Source organism: Gorilla gorilla, chromosome 16, assembly GCF_029281585.2.
Source record: "Gorilla gorilla gorilla isolate KB3781 chromosome 16, NHGRI_mGorGor1-v2.1_pri, whole genome shotgun sequence".
Lineage (NCBI taxonomy): Eukaryota > Metazoa > Chordata > Mammalia > Primates > Hominidae > Gorilla > Gorilla gorilla.
The window spans coordinates 56,213,259-56,236,641 of NC_073240.2; the positions used below are offsets into that span (position 1 = coordinate 56,213,259).

The 23,383-nt window shown below is 43.3% G+C and overlaps 2 protein-coding genes across 8 annotated transcripts in view; both read right to left on the bottom strand.

Moving 5' to 3' along the window:
• Positions 1-23,383, bottom strand: part of DNAAF4 (dynein axonemal assembly factor 4) — an 80,987-nt gene that overhangs the window by 5,754 nt on the left and 51,850 nt on the right. For 2 of the 7 annotated variants that reach the window (XM_019010811.2, XM_063698556.1), the window contains exons 6-9: positions 19,167-19,276; positions 11,249-11,402; positions 9,035-9,140; positions 6,831-7,302 (exon numbers count right to left, since the gene is read on the bottom strand). In XM_019010811.2, the coding sequence (XP_018866356.1) occupies positions 7,193-7,302; positions 9,035-9,140; positions 11,249-11,402; positions 19,167-19,276 (480 nt within the window). In that variant the 3' untranslated portion in view covers positions 6,831-7,192. Of the gene's footprint in view, positions 1-6,830; positions 7,755-9,034; positions 9,141-11,248; positions 11,403-19,166; positions 19,277-23,383 lie in introns of those variants that run through there. The other 5 variants (XM_055363181.1, XR_010130990.1, XR_008671847.2 and 2 more) reach the window with 5 other exon arrangements.
• Positions 21,301-23,047, bottom strand: LOC101126259 (acyl-coenzyme A thioesterase THEM4-like). Its single transcript, XM_063699104.1, has one exon. The coding sequence runs from the start codon at positions 23,045-23,047 to the stop codon at positions 22,322-22,324; it is 726 nt and encodes a 241-aa protein (XP_063555174.1). The 3' UTR covers positions 21,301-22,321.

The window sequence follows — 23,383 nt, forward strand, 5'->3', positions numbered from 1 at the left end:
CCTCCTCCCAAGTGCTAGGATTATAGGCATGACCCACCACCTCCCAAAGTGTTGGGATTATGGGTGTGAGCCACCATGCTGACCAGAGTATTTGTATTCTGATTAGAACACATTTTGAGAACTGCTGACCTACAGCAATCAGATGTAAATATAGCTGAAGATAACTAGAGAGTAATGTTAGTCCTTAATATGGACTAAAAAGCTAAAGTAAAGCCAGCGCGGTGGCTCACAACTGCAATCTCAGCACTTTGGGAGGCTAAGGCCGGTGGATCACTTAAGATCAGGAGTGTGAGACCAGGCTGGCCAATATGGTGAAACGCTGTCTCTATTAAAAAATACAAAAATAGGCCAGGCACAGTGTCTCACACCTGTAATCCCAGCATTTTGGGAGGCCAAGGTGGGCAAATCGCCAGAGGTCGGGAGTTTTGAGACCAGCCTGGCCAACATGGTGAAAAGCCATCTCTACTAAAAATACCAAAATTAGCCGGGCATGGTGGCGCATGCCTGTAATCTCAGCTACTTGGGAGGCTGAGGCAGGAGAATCACTTGAACCCAGGAGGTGGAGATTTCAGTAAGCCTATATCACACTACTGCACTCTAGCCTGGGTGACAAAGCAAGACTCTGTCACACACACACAAGAGACTATTAGGTCATGGGGACACCATACTCTTGAATAAATTAAAGTTCTTAATACAGAAGTGAGTTAGTTATTGCAGGACTGGGTTTAGTTATAAAAGAGGGGAGTTCAGCCCCCTTTTCATTTCCTCTCTTCTTGCATGCTGTCTTACTATGTGATACATTCTGCCATGTTATCATATAGCAAGAAGGTCTTCACCAGATGCATGTAGTCCCTTAATCTTGACCGCCCAGCATGCAGAACCATGAACCAAATAAATCTCTGTCCTTTATAAATTACCTAGTCTGTGGTATTCTGATACAGCAGTGGAAAATGAAGTAAGGCACCTACTTTTTCCCTAGATGGCATGTGCAAAATCCTTTGCCCTTATTTCCCACATGGATGAAATTTGTTGGAAAGCACTTGGCTTGCTAGTGATTAAGAGGTCTCTCCTTGACCAAACTCTAGATAGGCTCCTGTGAACCACTTTTTTGACTAGGCCCCATCCTTGCACCTTGCTCTTTATCCAGGCTAGAGTGCAGTGGCACGATCTCAGCTCACTGCAACCTCTGTCTCCCAGGTTCAAGCGATTCTCCTGCCTCAGCCTCCTGAGTACCTGGGATTACAGGCATGCGCCACCATGCCCGGCTAAGTTTTGTATTTTTAGTAGAGACAGGGTTTCACCACGTTGGTCAGGCTGGTCTCCAACTCCTGACCTCATCATCCGCCTGCCTCAGCCTCCCAAAGTGCTGGGAATACAGGCGTGAGACCCCGTGCCCGGCTGTACCTTGCTTTTTTTTTGGAGATGGAGTTTTGCTCTTGTTGCCCAGGCTGCTGGAGAGCAATGGCGCATTCTCAGCTCACTGCAACCGTCACCTCCCGGGTTCAAGCAATTCTCCTGCCTCAGCCTCTTGAGTAGCTGGGATTACAGGCATGTGCCACCACACCTGGCTAATTTTGTATTGTTAGTAGAGATGGGGTTTCTCCATGTTGGTCAGGCTGATCTTGAACTCCCGACCTCAGGTGATCCGCCCACCTCGGCCTCCCAAAGTGCTGGGATTACAGGCGTGAGCCATCATGCCCAGCCACATACCTTGCTCTTAAGAGCCCAGTCATGGCAAGAATCCTGCCAAGTTCCTTTAGCCAGAATCCCCACCATCAATATCTGATCACCCTTGATATTTGACCAGATTCCTCATTCCCTACCATCCCCCCGGTGATAATGATCAACCTGGCCTGTCTTCAGCAAGAATCCTGTTAGGTCAATTTAACCAGAATTCCTCTAACCCCTAATGTTTTCTCTTGGTAATTTTCCATCCACTGACCACCTTCATTACCCAACCTACTCCTTGGCTATAAATCCCTACTTGTCCATGCCATATTTGGAACTGAGCCTAGTTCTTTTTCATTTTTTATTCTCAGGCCTCAGAGGAATGAAAAGAACTGAGCCTCGTTCCATGCTGAGGTCTCTTTTTCCTTATTATAAGTTACTGAGTAAAAGCATTTTTTTTTTCACTTTACTGTTCAACTCTGATTTTCTTCTACACTAGGGAACCAAGATAGAATAGGTTTATATAACACTAAACTATTAGACAGTATCTCTTTATTAGGACTAATATTTTGACCTCTGTCAGCAAAGAGCTAACGTGTGGAAAAGAAAAATCATCCCAAACCTGGTGTAGGACAGAACCCTTTTGCTTGATGTAATTCACAACCTCTTTCTGGGATGTGTTAAATAAAATGTATGGAAGGCCACTGATTTGGACTGAACCTCTTGCACTAGTGTAACTGCCCAATGGGTTGACCTTGCCTGCTGCCTAGACAGAGCCAATTTATCAAGACAGGGGAACTGCAATAGAGACAGAGTAATTCACACAGAGCCAGCTGTGCAGGAGACCAGCGTTTTATTACTAATCAAATCAGACCGCCCAAGCATTTGGGAATCAGAGTTTTTAAGGACAACTTGGTGGGTCGGGGGAAGCCAGTGAGCCAGGAGTGCTGATTGGTTAGGTAGATGAAATCAATAGGAATTGAAGCTGTCCTCTTACACTGAGTCACTTCCTGGGTGGAAGTCACAAGATGGGATGAGCCAGTTTATTGAGCTGGGTGGTGCCAGCTGATCCAGCAAGTGCAGGGTCTGCAAAATATCTCAAGCACTGATCTTAGGAGCAGTTTAGTGAGGGTCAGAATCTTGTAACTTCCAACGGCATGACTCCTAAACCATAATTTCTAATCTTGTGGCTAATTTCTTACTCCTACAAAGGCAGTCTAATCCCCAGGCAGGAAGGAAAAGGTTTTGGAGAAAGGTTGTTATCATCTTTGTTTCCAACTATAATCTATAAACTAAGTTCCTCCCAAAGTTAGTTCAGCCTATGCACAGGAAGGGACAAGGACAGCTTAAAGGTTAGAACCAAGATGGAGTCTGTTAGGTTAGCTCTCTTTCACTGTCTCAGTCATTGTCCTGCCTCAGACTCCCGAGTAGCTGGGATTGCAGGTGCTTGCCACCATGTCTGGCTAATTTTTGTATTTTTACTGGAGCTGGGATTGGCCAGGCTGGTCTCGAACCCTTGACCTCAGGTGATCCGCCCATCTCAGCCTCCCAAAGTGCTAGGATTACAGGCATGAGCCACTGAGCCTGGCCCAAAATTTAGTTGTTTATCTGATCTTCTGATAAATCATGAGAGAGAAGATAGCCAAATACCCAAACAGGCCCCTTTTAGCTGGCAGGATAGGGAAGTCCTCACTGTTTTAACTCTTGCAAGGAAAGTGATCTGAAGTTACATCAACCAACCCACTTTTTGTATTATGCTGTTTCTTGTTCCTGCTTCAGCTACCCTATAAATACCAATTGTTTTTGTAACCCCCAAAGGGGTTTACTCTGCCTGCTGCCTAGACAGAGCCAATTAATTAAGACACGGAAATTGCAATAGAGAAAGAGTAATTCACACGGAACCAGCTGTGCAGAAGACCAGAGTTTTGTTTTTGTTTTTTTTTTTGTTTGTTTTGAGACAGTCTCGCTCTGTCGCCCAGGCTGGAGTGCAGTGGCCCGATCTCAGCTCACTGCAACCTCCGCCTCCTGAGTTCAAGCAATTCTCTGCCTCAGCCTCCCGAGTGGCTGGGATTACAGGTGCCCGCCACCACACCCGGCTGATTTTTTTGTTTTTTTAGTAGAGACGGGGTTTCACCATCTTGGCCAGGCTGTTCTTGAACTCCTGGCCTCGTGATCCACTCGCCTTAGCCTCCCAAAGTGCTGGGATTACAGGCGTGAGCCACCGCGCCCAGCCGGGGAGCAGAGTTTTTAAAGACAACTTGGTGGGTGAGGTGAAGCCGGTGAGCCAGGAGTGGCTCATTGGTTAGAGATGAAATTAAAGAGTTGGAGCTGTTTTCTTGTGCTAAGTTAGTTCCTGGGTGGGGGGGCCACAAGATTAGATGAGTTAGTTTATTGGTCTGGGTGGTGCCAGCTGATTCATTAAGTGCAGGGTCTGCAAAATATTGTAAGCACTGATCTTAGGAGCAGTTTAGGGAGGGTCAGAATTTTGTAGCCTCCAGCAGTATGACTTCTTTTTTTTTTTTGAGATGGAGTTTCGCTCTTGTTGTCCAGGCTGGAGTGCAATGGCACCACCTCAGCTCACCGCAACCTCGGCCTCTGGGGTTCAAGCGATTCTCCTGCCTCAGCCTCCCGAGTAGCTGGGATTACAGGCAAGCGCCACCAGGTCCAGCTAATTTTGTATTTTTAGTACAGACAGGGTGTCTCCATGTTGGTCAGGCTGGTCTCGAACTCCCGACCTCAGGTGATCCACCCACCTCGGCCTCCCAAAGTGCTGGGATTGCAGGCGTGAGCCACCGCGCCTGGCCTCCAGCAGTATGACTTCTAAACCGTAATTTTTTTGGAGACGGAGTTTCACTCCTGTCACCCAGGCCGTAGTGCAATGGCTCAATCTCCACTCACTGCAACCTTCACCCTCCAGTTTTAAGTGATTCTCCTGCCTCAGCCTCCCAAGTAGCTAGGGATTACAAGCACCTGCCACCACGCCCGGCTAATTTTTGTATTCTTAGTAGACACGGGGTTTCACCATGTTGCCCAGGCTGCTCTCTAACTCCTGACCTCAAGTGACCCACCTGCCTCAGTGTCCCAAAGTGCTGGGATTATGGGCATGAGCCACCATGCCCAGCATAAACTATAATTTTTAATCTTGTGGCTAATGTTAGTCCTACAAAGGCAATTCCGTCCCCAGGCAAGAAGGAGGTCGGCTTTGGGAAAGGGCTGTCACTGACTTTGTTTAAACTATACACTAAGTTTTTTAAAGTTAGTTCAGCCTACACTCAGGAATGAACAAGGACAGCTTGGAGGTTAAAAGCAAGATAAATTCAGTTAAGTTAAATCTCTCTCACTTTTTTTTTTTTTTTTTTTTTTTGAGATGGAATCTTGCTCTTTCACCCACGTTGGAGTGCAGTGGCACAATCTCGGCTCACTGCAACCTCCACCTCCCGGGTTCACGCCATTCTCCTGCCTCAGCCTCCCGAGTAGGTGGGACTACAGGCGCCTGCCACCACGCCTGGCTAAATTTTTGTATTTTTAGTAGAGAGGGGGTTTCACCATGTTAGCCAGGATGGTCTCGATCTCCTGACCTTGTGATCCGCCTGCCTCAGCCTCCCAAAGTGCTGGGATTACAGGCTTGAGCCACTGCGCCCAGCCTCTTTCACTATCTTAATCATAATGTTGCAAAGGCCATTTTATTCTGCCACCTCTAGCAGTGTCTCTTCTAAATCTTTATATAAGATGCTGCTTGATTCGTGAGTCACCGATAAAGGCCAATTAGACCTTTAAACTAAATTTGTTAGGACAGGCGCGGGGGGTCTTGCCTATAATCCCAGCACTTTGGGAGGCTGAGGCATGCAGACCACTCGAGGTCAGGAGTTCGAGACCAGCCTGGCCAACATGGTAAAACCCCGTCTCTACTAAAAATACAAAAATTAGCCAGATGTGGTGGCACGCACCTGTAATCCCAGCTACTTGGAAGGCTGAGGCAGGAGAATTGCTTGAACCCAGGAGACGGAGGTTGCAGTGAGCCAAGATTGCACCACTGCACTAAAGCCTGGGTTACAGAGCCAGACTACATCTCAAAAATAAATAAATAAGGCTGGGCGCGGTGGCTCATGCCTGTAATCCCTGCACTTTGGGAGGCCGAGGCGGGTGGATCACCTGAGGTCAGCAGTTCGAGACCAACGTGGCCAACATGATGAAACCCTGACTCTACTAAAAATACAAAAAATTAATCAGGCGTGGTGATGCCTGTAATCTCAGCTACTCAGGAGGCCTGAGGCAGGAGAATCCCTTGAACCTGGGAGGTGGAGGATGCAGTGAGCTAGGATCAGGCCACTGCTCTCCAGCCTGGGCAACAAGAGTGAAACTCTGTCTCAAGAAAAAAAAAAAAAAAAAAAGGCTGGGCGCGGTGGCTCACACCTGTAATCCAGCACTTTGGGAGGCCAAGGCGGGTGGATCATGAAATCAGGAGATTGAGACCATCCTGGCTAACATGGTGAAACCCCGTCTCTACTAAAAATGCAAAAAAATTAGTCAGGCGTGGTGGCGGGCGCCTGTAGTCCCATCTACTCGGGAGGCTGAGGCAGGAGAATGGCCTGAACCCGGGAGGCAGAGCTTGCAGTGAGCTGAGATCGCGCCATTGCACTCCAGCCTGGGCAACAGAGGGAGACTTCCTCCGTCTCAAAAAAAAAAAAAACCTTTAAAATTTAATTAGAGAATTACAGTAACTACATGCAAAAGGGAAGCTGTGCTGTTGTGCTTAACACTTGCATAATCCCAGTGATACAACACAAATGATGGTGCAGTCCAATACCAATACCATAATATTCCAGGTTAATATCTTACACTTTGCTGTCTTTTCTCCCCCTTGTCTACTTGGAGGTACTAGAAAACTATTTCACTCGAAAACTTATCTTCACCAGATAGTGTTATGAAATATGATCAGTTTTCAGGTGCACAGCCTATAACTGAAGTTGAATATAAGGTTTCTTAAACAGTTGTTTTATACTAGGCTGAACTGCTCTAATCTTGAGCAACAAGCATTAGAGAAGTATTAAACAAAAAAATAAGGTTCTGTGCAGTTGGAAACTAACGGAAAACCTGTCAATATTTATTAAACCAAAGTCAACCATTCAGTCAATTAAATGGTATATTAATACAAACAAAAGTTATTTATAAATCTTTTATTTTAAAATTCTAACTTGTTAAAAATTAATCAGTAAGTGTCCTGGTAACTATACCAAAACATATTTTGTTACAAGGGCAAGCTTAATTCAGTAACACAAAAAGGTATACGTATGTATTAATATGAAGAAATAAGGAATTAAAATAGTTTCTTATTTAGATTTACTTATTCAGAAATGATTCAAGTCAAACAGTTTATTTTCTATAGATTTATAATATTTTGCCCTCAACAGAACTAAAGTACTAAACAGAAAGTGATTCTGTGCAACTGGCCATAGTATATACAAAGATGCCTCCAGTTGTTTTTAAAAAACTTATAACAATACTTAGTTACTTCTAATAGTCATTAAGATTTTAGTTCTGTTCCTTGAATTACATTCCGAATCTTCTCAGCATCAATTTGTACAATTTTGTTGGATGGATCAATCTTAAGTGCCGCTTCATAATCCTGTAGGCCTGTGTTTATACAGCAATGATGATTAATACAATAAATATTTTATTAGCACTTCTTTTATCTAGACAATAGTTGTTTAAAATAAAAATAACCACTAGTAGCATGGTTCAGAACAAGTACCAAGTTTTAAATTAGATTCCCATCTTTTTTTTTTTTTTTTTTTTTTGAGACAGAGTCTCCTTCTGTTGCCCAGGCTGGAGTGCAGTGGCATGATCTTGGCTCACTGCAAGCTCTGCCTCCTGGGTTCACACCATTCTTCTGCCTCAGCCTCCCGAGTAGCTGGGACTACAGGCACCTGCCACCACACCTGGCTAATTTTTTGTATTTTTAGTAGAGATGGGGTTTCACCGTGTTAGCCAGGATGGCCTCGATCTCCTGACCTCATGATCCACCCACCTTGGCCTCCCAAAGTGCTGAGATTACAGGTGTGAGCCACCGTGCCCGGCCCCTAAATCTATTTAAAATAAAATAAAATAAATGCTATGTTTTCTGTATACATAAAGCTAAATTACAGACCTTAATACAATCTAACAAATATAAGCAATGTGCATGCACTATGGTAGATCAGTTATTTCCGAGCTTAGGTGTGTGTATACACACACACACACACACACACACACACACACAAATACATACATACATACAGGGTATGACCAAAGAAGCTCTCTGAGATAAATATCCATGATATCTCAAATGATTTATATATTTTATCTTTTTTTTTTTTTTTTGAGACAGAGTCTTGCTCTGTCACCCAGGCTGTAGCGCAGAGGCGCGATCTTGGCTCACTGCAAGCTCTGCCTTCCGGGTTCACCCAATTCTCCGGCCTCAGTCTCCCGAGTAGCTGGGACTACAGGCGCCCGCCACCACACCTGGCTAATTTTGTTTTTGTATTTTTAGTAGAGACGGGGTTTCACCGTGTTAGCCCGGATGGTCTTGATCGCCTGACCTTGTGATCCACCTGCTTCGGCCTCCCAAAGTGCTGAGATTACAGGCATATGCCACCACACCCAGCCTATCATGTATTTTTTTTTTTTTAAGAGACAGGGTCTCACTATGTTGCCCAAGCTGGTCTCAAACTCCTGGCCTCAAGCCATCCTTCCACCTCAGCCTCCCCAGTTCCTGGGATTACAGGCGTGAAGCACCACACCCAGCATTTATCACACATGTTTCTATGAAGAGTTGTCTGGTAATATAGCATTTTTTTTTTTTTGAGAAGGAGTTTCGCTGTTGTTGCCCAGGCTGGAGTGCAATAACATGATCTCGGCTCACCGCAATCTCCGCCTCCCGGGTTCAAGGGATTCTCCTGCCTCAGCCTCCCAAGTAGCTGGGATTACAGGCATGTGCCACTACACCAAGCTAATTTTGTGTTTTTAGTAGAGGGTTTCTCCATGTTGGTCAGGCTGGTCTCGAACTCCCGACCTCAGGTGATCCACCCGCCTCTGCCTCCCAAAGTGCTGGGATTACAGGCATGAGCCTCTGCACCCAGCTAATATAGCATTTTTCTAGACTGAAACTTGTTGTTTACACTTATTTTAATTCTCTTCTACAATGAATTTTTTAAATATAATTTAGAAATCATGTATTGTCAGATATACTGCAGACATTACTAAGAATAAATTAAATGCTAAAAATATTTAAAAATGGAGTCCTTAAAAGTCACGATCTTAAATAATTCCAATGACATTTTTTTCAGAGTATAACTTGGGACTTAAACCATTTCTATCAATTCCTTACCTTCTACATACAATTCTAGTTGACAGAATGCTGTTCCACGTCGTACATGTGCCTTCATTCTTGCATTAGCATTGTCTGTAACAGGTGGCATCAATAATTCCAGTGCCTTACAAAATATATATAATTATTACAAGAAAGTTATAATTTCTTAATTTAAACAAGCAAAAGGCTGGGCATGGTGGCTCACGCCTGTAATCCCAACACTTGGGGAGGCCGAGGTAGGTGGATCACCTGAAGTCAGGATTTTGGGACCAGCCTGGCCAACATGGCAAAACCCCGTCTCTACTAAAAAAAAATACAAAAATTATCTGGCTGTGGTGGTGCACACCTGTAGTCCTAGCTACTTGGGAGGCTGAGGCGGGAGAATTGCTTGAACCAGGGAGGCAGAGCTTGCAGTGAGCCGAGATTGCGCCACTGCACTCCAGCCTGGGTGACAGAGCGAGAATCCGTCTCAAAAAAAAAAAAAAACCAAAAACAAAAAACCAACAAGCAAAAACATGGCAAAAATTCTAATTTTAAAATAAGCCTCGGGTGGGCCTGGTGGCTCACGCCTGTAATTCCAGCACTTTCGGAGGCTGAGGTGGGCAGATCACCCAAAGTCAGGAGCTTGAGGCCAGCCTGGCCAACATGGCAAAACCCTGTCTCTACTAAAAATACAAAGACTAGCCAGATGTGGTAGCGGGCACCTGTAATCCCAGCTACTCAGGAGGCTGAGGCAGGAGAATCACTTGAATCCGGGAGGCAGGGGTTGCAATAAGCCAAGAACGCACCACTGCACTCCAGCCTGGTGACAGAGTGAGACTTTGTCTCACATAAACACACACTCACACGAAAGGCCTCGGCCGGGTGTGGTGGCTCATGCCTGTAATCCCAGCACTTTGGGAGGCCCAGGCGGGCGGATCACGAAGTCAGGAGATCGAGACCATCCTGGCTAACACGGTGAAACCCCGTCTCTACTAAAAATACAAAAAATTAGCCGGGTATGATGGCGGGCGCCTTCAGTACCAGCTACTCCGGACGCTGAGGCAGGAGAATGGCGTGAACCCGGGAGGCGGAGCTTGCAGTGAGCCGAAATTGTGCCCCTGTACTCCAGCCTGGGCAACAGAGCAAGAGCTCATCTCAAAAAAAAAAAAAAAAAAATGGCCTCAATCACTCACCTAAATTTTTAGCTTAGCTGGTACAGGAATTTAGCAAATATAGATATATTATATATATAAAACAAATATATATATATAATTATTTGTGTTTTATATATATAAATATATATAATTGTTTTTATAAAACATATATATAATTGTTTTTATAAAACAAATATATATAATATATATAAATATATATATAATATATATTTATATATATATAAAACAAATAATTATTATCAGGTTTTCCAGAAGAGATATGTTGAACAACTTAAGGAATTTTTCAGTTGTTCCTATATGGGATTCATACCCCTCCAAGGTTATTATTCAGCTTATCATTTCACATCTCCACAGCTTTATTTTTACCAGTAGGAATTATTAAATAGCATTTGTGGGCTTTTGTATTCAGATTGGGTGATTCAGCTTATTCATTCATTCAACAAATATTTGTTTGCATTGTGAGAGTCAAAGAAAAACTGGATCATAAAAGTAGTATGATATCAAAGTGATGAAGACTTGGTTGTGTCCTCCATATCCTCAATCTCAAGAAGCTACCTAAGAGATTTTGCACATGATATGCCCTTAAAACAAGTTATCTTGACATGGAAAAAAGAAAAAGCTGTAGAAGTTCAAGACATACACATGAAATATTAGTAATGGAAAGTAGAATATACTAAGTTACCCTGCAAATGAGAAAATGATTGTAGAGATATCAGGGCTGGGTGCCGGGCGCGGTGGCTCACATCTGTAATCCCAGCTCTCAGGGAGGCAGAGGCGGGAGGATAGCTTGAGCCCAGGAGTTCGAGACCTGCCTGTGCAATATAGTGAGACCCACTGCGCCCGGCCAGTAACAGCTGATTTTTAATGTAACTAACTATTCATAGAAGTCACAAAAAAACACCAGTTCCTTGTCCATTAGTAAAAAATCAGTTAAAAAAAAAGATTCAATAAGAAAGACAATCTTTAAAATCTTTGCATCTCAATTATTTCAGTTGAACAGAAAAAGATCATCATTTAAACCAATTAATAGAAGGATATATTTAAAGCACCATATATCATACATAGATATTCATACCTTAGAAGAATCTTCAATAGCCTTGTGTAAGTTTTTTAGTTTTAGGTGGCAAGCAGCCCGGTTCAAATACAATAGTGGCATCTTATTATTTAGTCTTATGGCTAAATTATATGCATTGATAGCTGCCAAATAGTTTTCTGTTGCAAACAATTTGCTAATGAGACAAAAACAGAGAAGAAAAACAATTTAACATTGAAACAGAAACACAGAAATAATATCTAATTGTATTTGACAAAGAGGATGGCTTACCTCTTTTTGCATTCTCTTTAGGGTAAACGTTGGCTGCACTGAATCCATCTCTTTTCACATATACCAGCCTGTCACTTGAATGGAATGGACCTCACTCCCACCTCCAAGGGTAGACATTAGTAATTTAAGCCAGTAGGCATATTTGCATTATTTTTGCTCCAGTAATTGACTCAGGGATGGGCTCATGTGACCTATATTGTTCTATTTAGGATGAAGCCTGTGGGTTGGTTTCAAAGTTGAAGAATGAAAAGTTGGGCAAATTTCTCCCCCTGCTGGATATAAGTGAAGAAGTCACATAGCCCACATTGTTGCTGACCATTTTTAACACGGTGGGAAGAGCTGGCATTAGAATAAAGCTGATACTATGGAAATATGAAAGGAATAAAAAGGCAGAAAGAAACCGAGCCCTTCATGATACAGTTAAGCTGCTGGATCAAGCTTTACTTGAAATAGAAAACACCTTTAGCTGTTTAGTTATGTAAGACAATAAATTCCTTTCAATATAAAAAAATTGGGTTTTTTGGTTACTTGCAATGGATATACTCTTTCAGTTTAAATGTTCCAAAATTCTCTTCAAATAAAGAGATGTGCATGATTAAAGGATTTCTTCAAAATGCAAAGTCTTTGTTTTTTGTTTGTTTTTTGAGACAGAGTTTCACTCTTGTTGCCCACGCTGGAGTGCAATGGTGCGATCTTGGCTCACCGCAACCTCTGCCTCCCAGGTTCAAACGATTCTCCTGCCTCAGCCTCCTGAGTAGCTGGGATTACAGGCATGTACCACCACGCCTGGCTAATTTTGTATTTTTACTAGAGATGGGGTTTTTCCATGTTGGTCAGACTGGTCTCAAACTCCCGACCTCAGGTGATCTGCCCGCTTCGGCCTCCCAAAGTGCTGGGATTACAGGCGTGAGCCACCGCACCAGGCCTATTTTTTATGTATAATTTCCACTTACAAAAATTTGAAAAAGTACATAAACAGGAAAATGGAAAATACTTTGCTGAAAATAAAAATGTCATATAACTTTGTATTCACGTTCATTCCATTATACTGCATACTTTGCTGCTCTAGAATATTAAACATGTCAAAAGTAAACCTATAAAAGCAGCCAGTAAACTGAATAAAAGGTAAGATTACACCATTGTCACATCTAACTTGAGCTAAACTCAAGCTGAAAATAACTTGTACAAACTAGAAAAGCTAACTCTGTGGGTACAGTTTACATTTCTGAAAAGCCTCATATCAGCGACGTTTCTGATTGTAAGTAACAGAACCACAACTCAAGTGGGCTTAAACAAGTAAGGAAATAAAGTATCTCACATTTTAAAAGTCTATGGGATTAAGGCCCTTATAAAGAAGATAAAAAAATAAAAATAAAAAGTCCAGAGGAAAGAAGCTCCAAGCCCTCAATTAGCAGCTCAAAGATGTTATCAAGGCCGCAGGCTTCTTCCATCTGTCCATTCTACTGTACTCAGCAGGAACCACAATCAGGCTGGTTTTCCTCATGGACATATTAGCTCAAGGTGCCACATACAGGCATAATACTCATTGGAAGAAAAGGTAACAGTATTTTCTGATATATGTTCCCTAAGATAAAGAAAATCTTTCCCAGAAAACTCCCAGTTTACCTCCTTTCACATCTCATTGACCAAAAGTACATACCCTTAAAACAAAAACACAAACAAAAACCAGTCTTTCTCTCCCTCAAACTCTCTTTTCCTTTATCCTTGCCTCCCTCCCTGCCTGCCCCCTGCCCCACCAACATCTCTCTCTCTCTCTCTCCTCCTACCCCCACCTCCCCAATTTTACTCCTCACTACTATATACTGCTGTTTAGAATGCTTTTAAAAATTCAAAAACATGACCATCTTTCCATGTTAGAAAATAGAGAAATACATTTTTATAGAGTATACATAATACATGGATTATTCTTATAGTATTCTCTCATAAGTGCTAGGATTTCTGAAACCAATTTCCTCCTACTTAGGTACATTTAGGGGGTCTTGTTTTCCAATACTTTTGCTTTTATAAAGAACATTATAATAAGTATTTTTGTACCTATATCTTTTTTTTTTAAAGCAGGAATGCAACTAAAGCAGTCATGATCTGTTGAAGTCAATGAGAATTTATTGCTGGACTTGGAATAGGGTCACCATCCTAAGTCACACGGGCAAGGGCTGCACACCTCAACAAAATATGGGCTCAGCTAATAAGGATAAAGGGAGAGAATAAATGTTGGCTAGGTAATCTACCAGTGTCTTTAACAAACCTTTTTTTTTAAACTGTACTAAAATATATATAACAAAATTCACCATTTTAACCATTCTTAAATGTAAAACTCAGTGGCATTAACTACATTTACATTGTGCAACCATCACCACCACCCATGTTTAGAACCTTTTCATCTCAAATTGAGACTCCATACCCATTAGGGAATAAGTCTCCATTTCCCCTCCTCTCTAGTGGTTCGCAACCCCCATTTGACTTTCTGGCTCTATGAGTTTGACCACTCTAAGTAACTCACATAAGTGAAATCATATATTTGTCCTTTTGTGACTGGCCTATTTTATTTAGCATAATGTCTTCAAGGTTCATCCATGTTGTAGCATGTGACAGGACTTCCTCTCTTTTTAAAGCTGAAAAAACATTGCATTGTTATGGATATAACACATTTTATTTATCCATTTATCCCTCAATGGACACTTGGGTTGCTTATACGTTTTGGATATCGTGAATGTTATTGTTATGAACATGGTTGTATAAATATCTGTTTGTGTTCCTGCTTTTAATTCTTTTGGGTATACACCAAGAAGTGGAATTACTGGGTCATATAATAATTCTATTTTTGGCCAGGCATGGTGGCTCACGCCTATAATCCCAGAACTTTGTGAGGCCAAGGCGGGCAGATAGCTTGAGATCATGAGTTTGAGACCAGCCTGGGCAACATGGCAAAACACTGTCTCTACAAGAAATACAAAAATTAGCTGGACACGGTGGCTTGTGCCTGTGGTCCCAGCTACTTGGGAGGCTTAGGTGGGAGGACGGCTTGAGCCTGAAGGGTAGAGGCTGCAGTGAGCCAAGTTCACACCACTGCACTCCAGCCTGGGCTATAGAGTCAGACCTTATCTCAAAAAAAGAAAAAAAATATATTTTTACTTTTTTTTTTTTTGAGACAGAGTTTCACTCTTGTTGCCCAGGCTGGAGTGCAATGGCGCGATCTCAGCTCACAGCAACCTCCGCCTCCCAGATTCAAGTGATTCTCCTGCCTCAGCCTCCCAAGTAGCTGGGATTACAGGCATGCAACACCACGCCTGGCTAATTTTGTATTTTTAGTAGAGATGGGGTTTCTCCACGTTGGTCAGGCTGGTCTCGAACTCCTGACCTCAGGTGATCCACCCGCCTCGGCCTCCCAAAGTGCTGGGATTACAGGCGTGACCCATTGCGCCCGGCCCTATTTTTATTTTTTTGGGAACCACAATAGTGTTTTCCATAGCAGCTGGATCATTCAACACCTCTACCAACAGTGCACAGGATTCTAATTTCTCCACATCCTCACTAACACTTCTTATTTTCTGTTTTTTTTCTGAGTAGCCATCCTAATGGGTGTGAAGTGGCATCTCATAGTGGTTTTGATAAGACATTTCCCAAATGGTTAGTGATGTTAAACATCTTTTTATATTTACTAGCCATTTGTCTCTCTTCTTGGAGAAATGCCTATTTAAGTTCTTTGCCCATTATTATTATTTTTTTAATTATTATTTCTTTTTTAGCAGTCTTGCTAAATTGCCCAGAATGGAGTTCAGTGGTGCCATCTCAGCTCACTGCAACCTCTGCCTCCCAGATTTAAGTGATTCTCATGCCTCTGAGACTCAGATTAGCTGGGATTACAGGTGTGCGCCACAATGCCTGACTAGTTTTTGTATTTTTAGTAGAGACAAGGTTTCACCATGATGGCCAGGCTGGTCTCGAACTCCTGGCCTCAGGTGATCCACCCACCCTGGCCTGCCAAAAAGCTGGGATTATAGGTGTGAGCCACTGCACCTGGCCTCTCTGCCCATTTTTTAATTAGGTTTTTTATTTTGTTGTTGAGTAGTAGCTCATATATATTCTGGATCTGCAAATATTTTCTCTATTTTGTGGGTTGCCTTTTTACTCTATTTATAGTGTCTTCAATGCACAAATGTTTTTAATTTTGATGTGGTCCAACTTAACCATTTTTTCTTTTGTTGCCTATGGTTTTGATGTCATATCCAGGAAACATTACCAAATCCAGTGTAAGGAAGCACCCTGTGTTCTCTTCTAAGAGTTTTATAGTTTAGTCCTTACATTTAGGTCTTTGATCGATTTTGAGTTCTTTTTGTACATGATATTAGGAAAGGGCCCAATTCTTTTTCTTATTCTTTTTTTTAGATGGAGTCTTGCTCTGTCACCCAGGCTGGAGTACAGTGGCTCGATCTCAGCACACTGCAACCTCCACCTCCTTGGTTCAAGCGATTCTCCTGCCTCCGCCTCTGAGTAGCTGGGATTATGGGCGCCCGCCACCACACTCAGCTAATATTTTTTTTTTTTTTTTTGAAACAGAGTTTCGCTCTTGTTGCCCAGGCTGGAGTGCAATGGCGCGATCTCGGCTCACTGCAACCTCCACCTCCCGGGTTGAAGCGATTCTCCTGCCTCAGCCTCCTCAGTAGCCGGGATTACAGGCACCTGCCACCACGCCCAGCTAATTTTTGTATTTTTAGTAGAGATGGGGTTTCGCCATGTTGGCCAGGCTGGTCTCGAAATCCTGACCTCAGGTGATCCACCCACCTTGGCCTCCCAGAGTGCTGGGATTATAGGAGTGAGCCACCGTGCCCAGCCAATTTTTACATTTTTAGTAGAAACTGGGTTTCACCATATTGGCCAGGCTGGTCTCAAAATCCTGAACTCAAGTAATCTACCCACCTTGGCCTCTCAAACTGCTGGGATTACAGGCGTGAGCCACTGTGCCTGGCCAGAAATTTTCTTTTTATCTTGAGATGGAGTCTCACTCTGTCGCCCAGGCTGGAGTGCAGTGGCACGATCTCGACTCACCGCAATCTCCACCTCCCAGGTTCAAGCAATTCTCCTGCCTCAGCCTCCCAAGTAGCTGGGATTACAGGTATGCACCGAGTAGCTGGGATTACAGGTATGCGCCACCACACCCAGCTAATTTTGTACTTTTAGTAGAGACAGGGTTTCTCCTTGTTGTCCAGTCTGGTGAACTCCCGACCTCAGGTGATCCGCCCGCCTCAGCCTCCCAAAGTGCTGGGATTACAGGCGTGAGCCACGGCACCCGGCCCTATTACCTTGTTCTTATCCATGTTATTGTACTTCCCACACAGTGTTTTAAATATTTGTGTACGTCTCTCTCCTCCTGATTTCTGTTGTTAAGTGCCTATAGTCTGGCAAATAGCAAGCAATCAATAATTGCTTATTTAATGGCTGAATAAATGAATAGGAAGGAAGAAAGGAAGAACAGAAAGAGGAGGAAAGATTATATATGGTTTTACTCTTGGGAGTTAGAAGAACCAACCTGTCAGTTCCAGGCTTCTAACCTTCAGAAAAATTGCCAACTCCAGCTAAACGCCACAAAACAATCCCTGGTGTTGTAACAGACAAGAGAAAAGACCAAGAAAAAGTAGAAAGAAAGGAAAAATATGATATTGTGGTAGACAGATAACGCCCCCCGCCCCCCAAAAAAAGATGTCCATATTCTAATCCCAGAACCTATGAATGTTACCTAACATGGCAAAAAGGACTTTGCAGATGTGAATAAGTTAAAGAGTTTGATGGAGAGAGTACCCTGGATGATGTAGGTGGGACTTACATAAACACAAGAGGCCTTATAAAAGGTAGAAGGAGGCAGGAGAGTCAGAAAAGGAGATCATGGAAGCAGAGGTCAGAATAATGCAATCAGTGGCTGGGGAGCCACAATTCAAGGAATGCAAACAGCTTAGAAGCCGGAAATTTAAGAAAATAGCTTTTCTCCTAGAGCCTTCAAAAGGAATGCAGTTGACACCTAATTTTGGCCCAGTGAAACTCATTTTGGACTTCTGAATTACAGAACTATAAGATAATAAATTTGTGTTGTTTTAAGCCACTTTGTGGTAGTTTGTTATAGAAGTAATAAGTAATAGGAAAATAAACACAGAAGTGTATATGATGAAATATAATAAATAATATCTATAGCCGCCTCAAAATATGAACACAAATTGCCACTCAGAATATACCAGAATTCACTGTTTTTGATCAGTATGTTAAAATATTCACGGCCGGGTGCAGTGGCTCACGCCCGTAATCCCAGCACTTTGGGAGGTCAAGGTGCGCGGATCACCTGAGGTCAGGAGTTTGAGACCAGCCTGGCCAACATGGTGAAACAAAAATTACTTGGGCGTGGTGGCAGGCGCCTGTAATCCCAGCTACTGAGGAGGCTGAGGCAGGAGAATCGCTTGAACCTGGGAGGCGGAGTTTGCATTGAGCCAAGATTGTGCCATCACACTCCAGCCTGGGGACCAAGAGCGAGACTTTGTCTCAAAAAAAAAAAAAAAGAAATCCATATACAAATGAATAAAATGACTGCCCAGATAAAAGATAATTTCTGGGATAATATGGTAATCTTTTTTGTGTTTACATCACTGACCTGGAAGGCAGTAAGATGGTAATCTTTAGAAATGGATTTGAATAGGTCCCACACCAGGGCTCAAGCCTGTAATCCCAGCATTTTGGGAGACTGAGGTGGATGAAACACTAGAGGTCAGGAGTTCAAGACCAGCTTGACCAACATGGTGAAACCCCGTCTCTACTAAAAATACAAAAAAAATTCGCCAGGTGTGGCGGTGGATGCCTGTAATCCCAGCTACTTGAGAGGCTGAGGCAGAAGAACTGCTTGAACCTGGTGGGTAGAGGTTGCAGTGAGCTGAGATTGCACCACTACACTCCAGCCTGGGTGACAAAATGAGACTCTACCTCACAAAAAAAAAAGAAAAAAAATGGATAAGAATAATCAAAACAGCTGTAGCTTTGCAAAAAGCCCGTTTTTATGGGAGACATCAGAAAGGACTTATGTCAAATGTAAAATGGATTTTAAAAGGAATTTTAATAAGCATTCCAAAAGATGTAATTTTTTTCATTTTTATGACATTTAAATAAAAAAATAAAATTAGAGCCTCATTGCCTTGTTATCTGACTTTTAAAATATGGAGGCCCTGTCTACCTTATTTGCTTATTTGCATTATCTTTCTCCAACAACACACAAACAGACAAAATATCTAGAGAATGTCATAACTACTTTTTTTGTTCAAAGACTGGGTCTCACTCTGTTGCCCAGACTGGAGTGCAGTGGCACAATCATAGCTCACTGCAGCCATGAACTGCTGGGCTTGAGGGATCCTCCCACCTCAGCCTTCTGAGTAGCTGGGACTACAGGTGCTCACCACCACACCAGGCTAATGTTTTATTTTGTTTGTTTTTTTGTAGAGACAAAAATCTCGCTTTGTTGCCCAGGTTGGTCTCGAACTTCTGGCTTCAAGTTATCATCCCACCTCGGCCTCCCAAAGGGCTGGGATTACAGGCATGAGCCACCATACTCGTCCTATGATAACTACTAATGTCTTCATACATGATAAAGCTCATGATCAGAGTTCAAACAACTTACTTTCCTTTATCCTTCAACCATTCTGGGTTCTTTTCTTCTTCTTTTAAATCGCAAAGTTCAGCTATGTCAGTATTCATTGCTCTTCGTGCCTCAGCTTGTTTGTGTAGCCACTAGAATGAGAAAGAAGTCTTATGAAGAATAAAAAGGTCTTTTTTTAATTAACATTTCCTTTTAGATTTTCCGTCTTCCTCCAGTGGATGGAAATATTTGCTACACACTGAGTGTTTGTGTCTTCACCACCTCTCCTCCAAATTGATATACTGAAGCCATAACCATCAATGTGAATCGGTATTTGGAAGTGGGGCCTCTGAGAGGTAATGAGGTTTAGGTCATGAGAGGAGAGCTCCCAAAATGAGTTTATCCTTATAAGAAGAGAAAGAGATCAGAGCTCCCCCATGTGGACACAGTGAGAAAGTGGTTGTCCGCAAGTTATGATGAGCACCCCTACCAAGAATCATGCTGGCACCCTGATCTTGGATTTCCCAGCCTCCAGAACTATGAGAAATGACTGTTTATTGTTTAAGCCACCTAGTCTATGGTATTTTGTTTATAGCAGCCAGAGCAGATTAACGTACTACTTGATGGTGGTAATTTTTTTTTTTATCTTGCTCTGTCACCCAGGCTGGAGTGCAAGTGGCGCAATCTCGGCTCACTGTAACCTCCACCTCCCAGGTTCAAGTGATTCTCCTGCCTCAGCCTCCCGAGTAGCTGGGATTACAGGCGTGTGCCACCATGCCTGGCTAATTCTTGTATTTTTAGTAGAGACAGGGTTTCACTATTTTGGCCAGGCTGGTATTGAACACATGACCTCGTGATCCACCCACCTCGGAATCCCAAAATGCTGGGATTATAGGCGTGAGCCACCACGCCTGGCCAATGATGGTGATTTTAATCTTGCAATATTTATATATATATATATTTTTGAGATGGAGTCTTGCTCTGTCACTCAGGCTGGAGTGCAGTGGTGCGATCTCGGCTCACTGCAAGCTCTGCCTCCCAGGTTCACACCATTCTCCTGCCTCAGCCTCCCAAGTAGCTGGGACTACAGGCACCCACCACCACACCCGGCTAATTTTTTGTATTTTTAGTAGAGACGAGGTTTCACCGTGGTCTCGATCTCCTGACCTTGTGATCCGCCCACCTCGGCCTCCCAAAGTGCTCGGATTACAGGCATGGGCCACTGCGCCTGGCCATATTTATACATTATTAAACTTTTTTTCTTTTTGAGACAGAGTCTCACTCAGCTGCCCAGGCTGGAGTACAGTGGCACAATCTCGGTTCACTGTACCCTCCGCCTCCTGGGTTCAAGCGATTCTTCTGCCTCAGCCTCCCGAATAGCTGGGACTACAGGCACACGCCACCATGCCCAGCTAATTTTTTGTATTTTTAGTAGAGACGGGGTTTCACCATATGGGCCAGGCTGGTCTCAAACTCCTGACCTTGTGATTCACCCACCTTGGCCTCCCAAAGTGCTGGGGTTACAGGCTTGAGCCACCGTGCCCGCCCTTAAACTTTTTTTTAAACCTCAATAGCTGGTGGAAATACAATAGATAAAATTTCTAGCCAAATTTCTTGCTTTCTGGGAGTTCATATGATATTATTATTATTAATTTTTTTTTTCTGAGACAATCGCACTCTGTGCCCCAGGCTGGAGTGCAGTGGCATGATCTCAGCTCACCGCAACCTCCGCCTTCTGGGTTCAAGCAATTCTCCTGCCTCAGCCTCCTGAACAGCTAGGATTACAGGCATGTGCCACCATGCCCGGCCAATTTTTGTATTTTTAGTAGAGACGGGGTTTCACCATATTGGCCAGGCTGGTCTTGAACTCCTGACCTTGTGATCTGCCCACCTCGGCCTCCCAAAGTGCTGGGATTACAGGCGTGAGCCACCATGCCCAGCCCATGTGATTATTATTTTATCTTTCTGGGTTATAATATTTTCATTTTTTTTATTATACTTTAAGTTCTAGGGTACATGTGCAAAACGTGCAGGTTTGTTACATATGTATACATGTGCCATGTTGGTGTGCTGCACCCATTAACTCGTCATTTACATTAGGTGTATCTCCTAATGCTATCCCTCCCCCCTCCCACCACCCCACAACAGGCCCCGGTGTATGATGTTCCCCCTCCTGTGTCCAAGTGTTCTCATTGTTCAATTCCCACCTATGAGTGAGAACATGCGGTGTTTGGTTTTTTGTCCTTGCAATAGTTTGCTGAGAATGATGGTTTCCAGCTTCATCCATGTCCCTACAAAGGACATGAACTCATCCTTTTTTATGGCTGCATAGTATTCCATGGTGTCTATGTGCCACATTTTCTTTTTTCTTTTTTAAATGGCACAGTGGTTTAATCTCTAGAATCCCAGACAACAGATTTGAGGTATTCATTCCTATAGAATTTGGCTGTGCTTCCTACTCTGACCAAAAAGATTCATGTGTTCAGATACAACAAAGATAGCTTTCTAACTTACTAACTTACAATGTATATGCATAGGCACATGTCTGTGTCTTCCCTGCCATGTATTTATTCTTCATGCTTGGTTTTCTAGCATTTTCAAGTTTGCAGTAAAAGTTTCAATACACATTTATTTCTCCAGTCCGCAGTGGAGCAGGTAACACATCCTAAGGAGACAGAGTTTTTTTTGTTTTGTTTTGTTTTGAGATGGGTTCTCGTTCTGTTGCCCAGGCTGGAGTGATGTGGCATGATCTTGGCTCACTGCAACCTCTGCCTCCCGGGTTCAAGCAATTCTCCTGCCTCAGCCTCCTGAGTAGCTGGGACTACAGGCGCACGCCACCATGCCCGGCTAATTTTTTGTATTTTAGTAGAGACGGGGTTTCATCGTGTTGTCCAGACTGATCTTGAACTCCTGAGCTCAGGCAATCCACCCGCCTTGGCCTCCTAAAGTGCTGGGATTATAGGCGTGAGCCACAGCGCCCTGACTGAGAGTTGTCGAAATGCTCACAGGAAGTGTTTCTGTGTTAAAAAGTTGAGAAGATGGAAACTGAATCCTCCTTGTATTCAGAGGGCTGTTTCGGAAGGTCACTGTTGGCAGGCTTCTCCCTACAGGGATTCAGCAGTGAGGGAGCAGAGTATTCGGGGGACAACTGCTTCTTCTGGAGGGGAGAGAATGAGATGGAGTTCACCAGCAGCTCTTTATGTCAGACTTTTAGCAGGATTCAGCTTTATAAGTAAGCTTGTCGCCTCTGAGTATAGGGTCTTCTCATCAACACTCTGAACATTACTGGAAACAAAAAATTTCTTTCCTTCAACTTTATCAAGTTGGCTATTTATCGTAACAGCAGAACAAAGAGGGATAGGTCTTTTACAACTGATGTTGAGATTGGCAGTCATGACGATTCCCCCAGCCATCATTGCACACATACCAACAGTAGCATCAATCATGGTTGCAATGGCACCTCCATGAATCAATCCAGGTGGTCCTTCTAGGTAAGGGACTCCTTGAAATAAGCAAACCATCCTTTTCTCAACGTCACTGTAGAACATCATGTATTCAAAGCCCAGGCCATCATCAAAGCTTCTGGTGAAGAGCTGGGCCTGTGACACTTGTTCTTCTTTCATAAGCTTTGGGTCAAGAAAATGGGTTTTAAAGTCTTGAATCCTTTCAGTAGGTGTATGTTTATATGAAGGCAAACGTTTCCAGGAGCCATCTTCAAATTTCTTCATAAACTGGTCAAAGAGCAGTCTTAGGTCCTTGTTCCAGCTGGGGTTGGGGACAGAATAGTCCTTAAGAATGACTTCCTCAGAAGAAAATGACCTCAGCGCGGGTCGCGGCTCACTACCCGGCAGGCGCCTGCCTACCGGTGGTGGCTGGCAAAGGGCCCTCAGCGTGCGGAGGTGCCCGGCGCAGCTCCTCAGCATGGCTCAGGGCCGTGCAGGCCGTGGGGCTGCGCTTGCTCTAGCCCTGGACGGCACACATTACTGCCACATTTTCTTAATCCAGTCTATCATTGATGGACATTTGGGTTGGTTCCAAGTCTTTGCTATTGTGAATAGTGCTGCAATAAACATACGTGTACATGTGTCTTTATAGCAGCATGATTTATAATCCTTTGGGTATATACCCAGTAATGTGATGGCTGGGTCAAATGGTATTTCTAGGTCTAGATCCTTGAGGAATCGCCACACTGTCTTCCACAATGGTTGAACTAGTTTACAGTCCCACCAACAGTGTAAAAGTATTCCTATTTCTCCACA